Raw genomic sequence first — 11,622 nt, 5'->3', positions numbered from 1 at the left:
TAAAGTGAGGTGTCGCAGGATGTGGGTACTGCGATGTTTGCGTACGTCTGGTTAGGATTAACCATTAATACGCGCTCATCTGGAGATAGATTGGTCGAAATCTGACGAAGGGTAGCGGTTTGAAGGGCAGAAGAAAAAAAGTGCCAAGGCAAGAGCCAAGGGAAAAAAACCTCTGCGAAAGTTAGGTCGGGCGGCAAGAGCAGTAGCGGTTGTCTTGCTGCGTGCGATAGGCTGTGCAAGGATAGGCTTTGTTAGTAGTGGGTATCATGCATGTCGATACCTTGACGTTGTGCGTTTGTGCTGCTCGGCGGCTGGCGCTGGGTGCTGGTACAGAGTCCTCGTTCAGCGTCCTGCAACCTGCAACAGTTAGGTTTGTTATCGGTCTTGTGTCCGATAGGTCATATACCGGAGGCACAGTGTGAGGGAGTGTTGGCAGATTGTTCGTGCGTCTGTGGGCGAGCTCGTCGGTGTCCCTGCTGTGGCCTGTTGGTCGGCTCTAATAGCAGCTGGTAGTTGCCAGTCAGTGTTGCTGATATGCAGGGGCTTACCGACGTTTGTCGCTGTTTGCGTATGTTAGTTTACCATAGGTGGTTATGCCCTAGCTAGCAGTGTCTTTGGTCGCTTGTGTTTCCACCTGTGGTTGTGATCGTAGTTTCCCAGAGTGAGGATGAAAGGATTGTTCGAGTGTCTCGAGTTCCTGTATAGTCATGTGGCGTGTTTCTTGAATACTTCCTTGAGGGTATGAAGGCGGTATTCATGGTGAAGATCCACGGTGCGTGTGTAGCGTGGAGCATTGCTAATGATTCGTAGCACTTTGTTCTGTATGATCTGCAGGCGGCGCAGTCGTGTGGGAGCTGCACATCCCCAGACGGGAGCTGCGTACGTCATCAGAGGTCTAATCAGTGTCGACACCCTCCTATTCAGTGTGCTTTCCCTGTTGAGCATTGGGTAGAGCTGTTTGAGCCTCGCGTGCGCTCGGTTGGCAACGTATTCGATGTGGTCCCCCCATGTAAGTTTCCGGTCCAGCCAGACACCGAGGTATCTGACTTTCTGTGTAGCGCCGCAGGTAAAACCGCGGCGACCGCGCAGTGGCCGCACGGGGAGCTTGTTGGCCGGCGCGCCAGCACGCGTGCTCCCCCCGCGCCCCTCCCCCCCTCCTCCGCCGTCCCTGCGCCTCCGGCCGGCGGCGGCAGCGCAGCGCCAGTCGCTCGGCGACCTCCCCACGCTCCGGCTGCGCCTGCACTGTGCTCCACTGTGCCCGCCCACTACTCGCTGTCACGCAGTCCGCCGACCGCTCAACTCTGTGCTCCACCTAGGCCCGCGCCTTCCGTGCCGAAGCCCGCGAGTGCTTCAGCGCAGCGCCGGAGCAGGTGTGCCTTCTGGTGGTGACGTCACAGCGCCGCCGACACGACGCGAATCAGCGCGCTGCAGCCGCCGGCGTCTCCGGACGCCTCGTCCGGCGGAGACCGCTGCCCCGAGATGAAGTGGTGAGTACGCCGGTGACTAGTATCCAGAGTGGCTGCTGCGAGTGCGCGATTATCTTTCTTTACAACACAGCCCACACATTCAAACTGCTTCACATAAAGTGTTTTTGTCTGTAACGTACAAAATAGTTAATGGAACATTTACTTTTCTAAATAGGTAAGAAAAATTACTGTTTCTGCATGTTCTAACAACCCTACCACAACAAAGGTCAAAATTTAATAATGATTGTGGTGTTGCTCGCGCTGCTAAATACTGAATTTTCGGGCAACAACAAAGTTATTATGTGGCAGTAGAGCACAGTTAATAAAGTCATTTCATGTAATAGTGAATAAACTAGGCACTCATCTTTTCGTGTTTCCCACTCTGGTCTCGTTGTAAAATCGTGCCTCAATCGTCGAAAATCTAGGTGGTGATGATTCCAAGCTCGGATGCAATAAGGCCTAGGTTTTATTCTGCTATATTCAAAAGTTTTGTAGATGCGTATCACAAACCATTCTTGAAGATTAAACCTTTCAAAGTTAGCACAATGGTGATGTAAAAAAATAATCGGCACTCCGAATTTAAGTTACACTTCCTTTTAATTGCTTTTATTGCAATATCACGTAACACACAAAACATCACTTCACAATACAAAACATACTTGAAAACATCTTCCTCACTGGTAAGTTCACATTTTATAAGCTGACTACAATATACGTCTTTCCAACATGACGTCCAAGACTTGACTTTTTCAAGGTCCGACTCTAACAACTAACTAATAATCGCTTACGCGCCCAAAAATCTGAGTTACAAGTACGACAAAGATCATAGTGGCAAAAGAAAGAATACACATAAGAATAATATCATTGCAATATAAACATATCGATGTATCACAAATGAAATCAAACTGAATGTTGTCTCAGAAATATGTTAATTACTTCTACAGAAACACAGTAGAATATTACTGGTATCGAGAGGTTCAGGTGAGCTGCCGTAATGGTTGCGTAATTCAAGTACCATTGCAATGTGTATGAACTTAACTTTTTAGACATTTTCAAAAGATTTATAAATTTTTAAATAGAACAATATATATATTTTCTGTCATGTACATGGTGTATTTAAATCATCCGGGTATAGACTAATTTAAATCGAATTTCCGTCAGTTTTAGTTGCGAGTTAGAAACGTTCAAAGATTTAGGGGTGGACGCTACGTGCTCTACGTAATTGGCTGTGATCAGATGTATTTTCTCGAATCGTGATGTTCATTTAAGTGAGGTGTTCAGAGGCCTCATAAAAGATGTGCGGGTGAGATGTAGTGTCGCTGGTGTCACAGAGCGAAAAAGTTTCTCAATGCGCTGTCTGAAGTCATGTTCTGTTAGGCTCTAAGGTGCATCCTCACACTGTCGTGCACAGGGAAGGTCGGAATGCACAAAGAAAGGACCTTCGGTCTACCACGGATAATGACGAAATAAAAAAAGGAGCCAAATGATTTTCATATTGCGCATTGAGGAGCGCAGTCGCTTCATCGCGCCAGCAACATCACAGCTCATGTCTCGATCGTCGTTTACGAGGCACACTGCACTATGCGTTCAGGAAAATGGACACTCATTTGAGCACCTCTCTTAGATGAGTATTGCGCCATATTACCACAACCAGTTAAGTATAACATTTTGCATCCGTCCCTAAAATTTTGAATCCCTTACTAAAATCGATATAAATTTGATTTAAACTGGTCTGTACACAGTTAGTTTAACTATATCAGTTATATGGCTGTATGTGCATTAATCTGCAGAAAGACCAATTTTTCTTCCGTTTACGTATCTGAATAAATATTCCTTTCACTCATTGTTTTGTAAGTTTCAGAGAAAAACACATGCTGTAAACACTGTATGTAGTCTTTCAAATTAGATGACTGCCCGCAGCACGACTTACGGATAGATAAGGCCGTCAGTCTTTGCTACTCCATCCTTTGCGCAAGGATCTTCCCGTATTCATCTCCTCTCAGTTCATTCCCTCTCCGCTGTCACTGTCGTCGAAAAACTTGAACATTAAAGGAATATTAAATAATATAATCGTCTCCACCAGTCTCCTACGTCCAATGAGTCCTTTGTTAAGCATTTCCAATTATTTTAGAGCGCGTGTGGATAAATCATCCTCGTAGTCTGTAACATAAATCACCTGCCATGCACAGTCATCAATGAAAACATCGGTAGGTGCGGTAGGCGATAATGTCTCTATCCACAAAACTTTCAAGTCCAGGAACATTAGGTACTCCTGTACCTCCACGTACAATAGCTACAGTCAGCCAACCATTACCATGTGAAAAAGAATCATTAATGTCAATACTAAAATTAAGTCTACATCCACAGAAAACACAGGGTCCATCGACAAGAGCAGTGGCAGCAACAGTCTTCACAGCATTCTTCTTCTTGTCTGCAGCAGATGTTGAGAATTCAATGTTCTCAATCCTCCAAAACCGAATTCAGAGCAAAACGGCATATATACGTGCTGCTTTCGAGATAGAACTTTTTCAATAAGGGTGGATTTGCCAATATTTGTGTCTCCATATAAATACAATTGTTTTTTACGCACCACTTTGGACCGAAAGGCCTCATTGTACCAGCGGACCACGCCGCCCGCCCAGCCATTATATGTAAGATGGCACTCCGTCAATGAACGTGCAACACACTTCTTACCCTGAAATGAATCAAAGTATTTCTCAATAAACCTAACACGAGACCAATTATTAACAAGAAACGGATCGGTATAATCTATATATTCAGTACGTTCGGCCCACCGGCGCAATCGAACATTGAATGAATTCTATGTATATATGCTCCCCAGCTATCAAGCCAGTCACACTGATAATCAGTATATTTATAATTGAGTATTCCTTTCTTCTGTCAATAGTGATTTCTCGATGTAACCCTGTACTGGATTGCATATTATCACTCCAAATACGACAAACATGTCAAATTTCTTATTCTTATGCTGAGAGCATATTTCACTCTACTAACATTTATGAGGTTCTTCCTTGAGAATTAAACTAAACCGGAAAGAGATGAACGCTGGACACAAACAACCAGTTACAAATGAACGCACGCTGTTTCTCCTCCTTCATCACCTGGCACCCGTTGCTGGCGTGCACCTGTGGAGTCAACCACGCACTGCCTGCCGCTGCTGCGGCGGGCCCACTTTACGTCTGGTAATTTAGAGATCGGTATCCGTCTCTTGAAAGTACACTGCGATGTGAGAATAGAATTTTGGCTGGCGGGCAAGGTCGGGGACATTTGTGGGTGGGGCAATTCCTCGTTTGACGGTTTCCTCATGAAGTTTGGCCTGCGACCGGGGAATAAATATCCATAAATTAAGCACACACGACTGATTGCAGTTCAGTTACATGTTGGCATGGCGGAAATCACGTCGTTCATTAAATTTATAGAAAATCTGCTGCCCATTCAGAAGAAAATAAAATAACGGATAATTAACAGTTGCTCTATATTTATTTGGACACGTTTTACAGCGTACAAACCAGATTTTGAAACGTGCATCTACAGAGTGTTTCAAAAATGACCGGTATATTTGAAACGGTAATAAAAACTAAACGAGCAGAGATAGAAATACACCGTTTGTTGCAATATGCTTGGGACAACAGTACATTTTCAGGCAGACAAACTTTCGAAATTACAGTAGTTACAATTGTCAACAACAGATGGCGCTGCGGACTGGGAAACTCTATAGTACGATATTTTCCACATATCCACCATGCGTAGCAATAATATGGCGTAGTCTCTGAATGAAATTACCCGAAACCTTTGACAACGTGTCTGGCGGAATGGCTTCACATGCAGATGAGATGTACTGCTTCAGCTGTTCAATTGTTTCTGGATTCTGGCGGTACACCTGGTCTTTCAAGTGTCCCCACAGAAAGAAGTCACAGGGGTTCATGTCTGGCGAATAGGGAGGCCAATCCACGCCGCCTCCTGTATGTTTCGGATAGCCCAAAGCAAACACACGACCATCGAAATATTCATTCAGGAAATTAAAGACGTCGGCCGGGCACCATCTTGCATAAACCACGAGGTGTTCGCAGTGTCGTCTAAGGCAGTTTGTACCGCCACAAATTCACGAAGAATGTCCAAACAGCGTGATGCAGTAATCGTTTCGGATCTGAAAAATGGGCCAATGATTCCTTTGGAAGAAATGGCGGCCCAGACCAGTACTTTTTGAGGATGCAGGGACGATGGGACTGCAACATGGGGCTTTTCGGTTCCCCATATGCGCCAGTTCTGTTTATTGACGAAGCCGTCCAGGTGAAAATAAGGTTCGTCAGTAAACCAAATGCTGCCCACATGCATATCGCCGTCATCAATCCTGTGCACTATATCGTTAGCGAATGTCTCTCGTGCAGCAATGGTAGCGGCGCTGACGGGTTGCCGCGTTTGAATTTTGTACGGATAGAGGTGTAAACTCTGGCGCATGAGACGATACGTGGACGTTGGCGTCATTTGGACCGCAGCTGCAACACGGCGAACGGAAACCCGAGGCCGCTGTCGGATCACCTGCTGCACTAGCTGCGCGTTGCCCTCTGTGGTTGCCGTACGCGGTCGCCCTACCTTTCCAGCACGTTCGTCCGTCACGTTCCCAGTCCGTTGAAATTTTTCAAACAGATCCTTTATTGTATCGCTTTTCGGTCCTTTGGTTACATTAAACCTCCGTTGAAAACTTCGTCTTGTTGCAACAACACTGTGTTCTAGGCGGTGGAATTCCAACACCAGAAAAATCCTCTGTTCTAAGGAATAAACCATGTTGTCCACAGCACACTTGCACGTTGTGAACAGCACACGCTTACAGCAGAAAGATGACGTACAGAACGGCGCACCCACAGACTGCGTTGTCTTTCTTTCACATCACTTGCAGCGCCATCTGTTGTTGAAAATTGTAACTACTGTAATTTCGAAAGTTTGTCCGCCTGAAAATGTACTGTTGTCCCAAGCATATTGCAACAAACGGTGTATTTCTATCGCTGCTCGTTTAGTTTTTATTGCCGTTTCAAATATACCGGTCATTTTTGAAACACCCTGTATAAGAACCTATTGTCATGTAAAAGAAGCGACATAAAACGTCGAAGCGAATCACTCTAGATAAAACCATCGTGATCACGTGATATTGAAGAACAAGTTACCTTTTCCAGTGGTCAGAGGTGCAACCATATTTTCGATAGAATGGTCTGTTCGTGTAGCAAGAGACTGGCAACTTTCGGAATACGACTAACGGATGATTTTAGTGATGATCAGTGTACACGGGTGGGGTTCACGCTTTTAATGTTTGCTCCCAGATGCGACTGATTTAATTTGTGTAGCAACTGTTACCACATAGTCATCACACCTCCTCTATCCTTCATCGGTTATCCAATTAACTTGCAAGATTTCATAAGGAAACATTCGCATTCTTTATCACAGTGTAAGATTAGGCGTCCAATCAGAATGAAAGCCATTCCCTGTAGTATGAAGCACAGAAACAAATTATAATCCTTCGATTGATTATTTCTGCAAAGTCAAACTTGTTTCTTCTATGAACGTGAAACAGTAAAATTCTGTTACGTTGAAGTGAGATTAACATTAGTAGGTTTCTTATGAATTCTGAAATAACTTGGTGAAGTACAGAACTGGAAAGTTTTCAGTCATCAAAAATGTGTGGGTGAATTAAAGTTACAGCTCTTAGTTTAACACTCCAGCAGTAACACTTACTTGAAAGGTATTCTCTTATTTCATCTGTACATAGCTTTCGAGAGTACTGCCTTGTTAGTAATCAGATACACGCGTGGCAGCAAAGCTCTTGGATGTGCCTTTTGCCATATGTTTTCGTTGCTTAGTGTCGCAAAGCCCGGTTATACGAAATGCGACATATCCAAGGAAACTGAAATGTTTCTTGCTGCGAATTATAAAGCCAAACTGGTACTTCCTATAAGTACGAGCCAAAAACGTGTCACCTCTTAGGCCATTTACTGCACGTTGTCTGTGAAGAAACACTATTACTGTCAGTTTGTTAAAACAAGTGTAGTCAAGACCTACTGACTTGTAAACAGATCGCTTCACGCATAAAAACAGTTTAAAATCGTGTTCAGATGTCTACTTTGATCTGGTATTTATGGATGGGACTGGAAATTTTACCTCTACTGCTCTTCCCGCATACATATTTAACCCATCATAAAATAAACAAATCGCCACTGATTTTATAAAATGGAGTATCTACGTGCGACACTAGAACAGATGACAGTGGTAGCGATTAGAAGTTTAAATGTATCACAGGCACTATGACGAATTCCCTCCCCGACTGTCAAGAGATGATTTTAATTCTGCAAACCCGACCGATGAAGACAGCTGGGTGCTTGCAATATTATTGATGACATTTTTCTTTGCGATATTAATAGCTGTTGCTGAAGTACATCATGTTATTCTCGTTGGTTGTCGTCAGCGCCTGTCTTTTCTGTCACTAGGTGTTAAAGGATGAGGTGTACTCAAACAGTTATTCCTCTGGATATCCTCTTCAAAAACGTAAAAAAATTTTTGGAACTTCCAGCATTCTTCAATGTGAGTAACGCGTTTCGGAGAGTGCACTGTGTGTGAAGATTTCATACATTGATAGCTATGCCAGTCGTCTTCTTTGAGCTATGTTACATTTAAAGTCATTTAAGGACTGGAATTCTGCAACAATATTTTGAAGATTACTTAACGAGGGCGAACAAAAGCGTCTTGGATTAGGTTGCGTATTCAGAGGTCCCTACACGGTGTGATATACAGAGTAACCAGCAGAACCGTTTAAAATACCGGTTCTGTACATTAGCTAGAAGTCACCTTCCTTCCAGAGGTTTCCCATTAGTGATTTTTTCTATCTCTCTTTCGCGTTTATGTCGTGGCGTGTTAGGATCCTAGCACCGAACCACAGAATCAGTTGTATGTCTGTTGTCATGCCTGTTTAGTAATGACTCGACACAATGGCACAGTACCACATAATAGATCGCACTTGCACCGTGGTCCGGTTTCCTTTACAGATGCAACGCTCATTTCCCAGAACACTACCAACAAATCAGTGGTCTCCCATTTGTCGTCCCTATAATTGATTTTAGGCGTGCGTCGTAACGATCTGACAGCCCGCAGAAGTTTACGGTCGCTGTTGTGTCACAAGCTTTTTGGTTTTTTCCCTTTTCTGACGGCACCATGTTACATTTACCCGCTCACGAAGAGAGTTGCCGTGTAGTAAACCTAGTGGAAATCCTTTGTCGTTATGATATTCGTTACGTTTGTGCGGCGACAACGCTTTCCAGTAGACAAAACCACAGACACCTAAATCTCTGTAGTGCTGCTGGCATAATGGTAACGTGTACGGGTTACAGCGCGCGCACTTGTGTTTGTGTGTGTACGCCTTACCCCGCGCACGCTTGTGTGTGTGTATGTGTGTGTGAGTGTGTACTGTGGGAAAGGGAGGGGGGCTAGAAAGATTGGGCGGATGGAATGCATTTTATCCACGGAAACTGCCACTGTCGACGTTGAAAGCATTAGAACGTCTCTTTGTCTATTTGCCACAGCGTGAAAAATCTTCGGTAACACGATTTGCGTTGTAACAATGGATAAAATAGGGCCGCGCTTTATTACTTTCGTCTAAAGACAACGTCAGGAAGAAACTATATCAACGACAATGGTTCACATGAACTGCAGCTAACGCCTATCATTGATACTTTATCATTTGTGTAGACGCAGGTCATCGTATTCGTTACGTTTCTTCGTGTGTTCACTCTCTCCGACATTTCGTTTATGCAATTACCAGTCTTATTCATATGTTTAGCAGACTTATAGTTAGATTGCCTAGGAGTGTTTCTAACTCAATTTACGTTACCCGACGTAGAAAGATCGTGTCTTCCTAGGAAAGCTAACTACGAATACCCAGAGTCCCATTATCAAACGAGACACGAAGTTACATTGTCGTAGGTGACAAGAACTATGCAAATCAGTGCAACAACATGAAGGTATAGAGTCCCTACACTTCGAAACTGAGTACGTAAGACGCTCTATAAAAATGTTTGTTCAGTGGCTTTTCGTGGCATTTTCACAGTAAAATTGGAAACGTTGTGTGTTATGGATGAAGTTATCCATAGACAAAATTCAGCAGTGGCCTGCAGTTTCCTCAGTATTTGCAAGCTGGTAGCATTAAGAAATGTATTTTATCCATAATCGATGTATTCGAACTCCGTGACTGTCGCTTTACAGGGTGCAGAATAATAACCGCTACCAATGAGAAGGTGATTTTATTTAACACATCTTCGGTTTCCGGCCTGTGCACATTTTCAGGTGGTTTACATTCACGTACATTTTTCCATACTGAGTGTTAGAGAACATTGATCAAGTCAAAAACATCATCATCAGCAGCACCACATTATTTGTCTTTGGTTTAAACAGTGACGTCCAACACTGACTGTGGAAACATGTACGTGAGTGTAAACCACTTGAAGATGGGCACAAGCCCGAAACCGGTCGTGCGTGAAACAAAATCACCTTCTGTTGCAACTAGCAGCGGTTATTATTCTACACAAAAACAGTCCGCGGCCCGTGATCTAGTGGCTAGCGTTGCTGCCTCTGGATCACGGGGTCCTGGGTTCGATTCCCGGCCGGGTAGGGGATTTTCTCTGCACGGGGTCTGGGTGTTTGTGTTGTCCTTATCGTTTCATCATCATCATCATTCGTGACAGTGGCTAGAATGGACTGAGTAAAAAATTGGACTGTGTAAAAATTGGGATTTTGTACGGGCGCTGATGACAGCGCAGTTGAGCGCCCCACAAACCAAACAACAAAAAGAAATGACGTACATAAAACTAGAAATGTAGCGTAAATGTGAGCGTAAACTGTCTATCGGGCACATGAAATATCTCTCCGAGGTGCACAGAATTAGAAAGCACCGCAACGTAGCTATGTTCGCATACAGGCAGCTGTCGGACCGCAGGCTAGGCTTTACAGAAGCGCCGAAGTTTGCTAGCAGTGCACGATGAAAGGACCAACGCAGAGGCGCTGAGCTGCGAAACTACGAATACAGAGGGCTCATCACCTGACCTCCCGTAGCAGGGGAGCGGCGGGATCTCTAAAACCCCCCTAGTTCTGCTCACCCTCTGAACCCAACTTCACCAGATGTTTTCGTGTTTATGTTCTTTATCGAAACATAAGCTCTTTTCCTCTTTAGTCTTTTTGCTTCGTGGGCTTACTAGTCTTTGTCCGCGTCATTCTTCAGGCCAGTAAAGCAGGGTTCTCTAGGCTTTTTCCTATTCTCTTTACTCGCATACGCGTACTGTCTGCACCTATTCTTCCAAATAATCTGTACCGTAAATCGCGATTTTTATTATCCTATTTAGTCGGCCCCTCTACTCCTATCTTCCATGACATGAAATACAACTTAGCAAATATTTTTAACGGTGTTCACCAGCCTGCCCCATCTTGGCAAATTCTGCCTAAGCACTCTTATTCGCACTTCAATAAACTCCTGTCTCATTTCAAGTATCTAGCAAACCTCTTTTCTGCGTTTTTTTTTCTTCACAGTCTGTTTTCACATAACAGCTATGAGACAATAATTTCAACATACAAAGTACTCCATCGTGACGTGGTGATACAGCAACTTGTAGCGACTAATATTAAAAACAGTCGTAGGTTGCACACAACTCACGTAAAAATTTTAAAAGTGACTGCCTAGAGGAACGCGTCAATTATAAGTACGATATCAAATGGAATAAACCGATAAAAATACCATAAAACCTTTTATCCTACTGCACTGGCGTCTATGTGCTTCTTCGTTTATGCCTCCAAACATAGTTTGCGATCTTACACATTCTGAACTACATCCACGATAATTTTATTCTGATACCGTTTGCACTTGTTTGTTATTACGTACGTTATTATGGTTCAAATGGCTCTGAGCACTATGGGACTCAACATCTTAGGTCATAAGTCCCCTAGAACTTAGAACTACTTAAACCTAACTAACCTAAGAACATCGCACACACCCATGCCCGAGGCAGGATTCGAACCTGCGACCGTAGCCGTACGTTATTATTTTACGGCTCACTGCGCCGCCTAATGGTTGTCATTCCTGCTAGTCCACGACAATGCCACGTGC

General features: G+C 44.0%; 1 protein-coding gene across 3 annotated transcripts in view; it reads left to right on the top strand.

The window, feature by feature from the left end:
* Positions 1 to 1,259: 1,259 nt before the first annotated feature.
* The window catches only part of LOC126101139 (tau-tubulin kinase homolog Asator), a 690,846-nt gene continuing 680,483 nt past the window's right edge, over positions 1,260 to 11,622 (top strand). The window contains exon 1 of one of the 3 annotated variants that reach the window (XM_049911824.1): positions 1,260 to 1,487. In XM_049911824.1, coding sequence (XP_049767781.1) covers positions 1,480 to 1,487 — 8 coding nt within the window. In that variant the 5' untranslated portion in view covers positions 1,260 to 1,479. The remainder of the gene's footprint in view (positions 1,488 to 11,622) is intronic. The other 2 variants (XM_049911821.1, XM_049911825.1) reach the window with 2 other exon arrangements.

The sequence above is a fragment of the Schistocerca cancellata genome, chromosome 9, assembly GCF_023864275.1.
Source record: "Schistocerca cancellata isolate TAMUIC-IGC-003103 chromosome 9, iqSchCanc2.1, whole genome shotgun sequence".
Lineage (NCBI taxonomy): Eukaryota > Metazoa > Arthropoda > Insecta > Orthoptera > Acrididae > Schistocerca > Schistocerca cancellata.
Note: the sequence above shows the minus strand (reverse complement) of the source record. Positions and strands in the feature narration are given on the sequence as shown.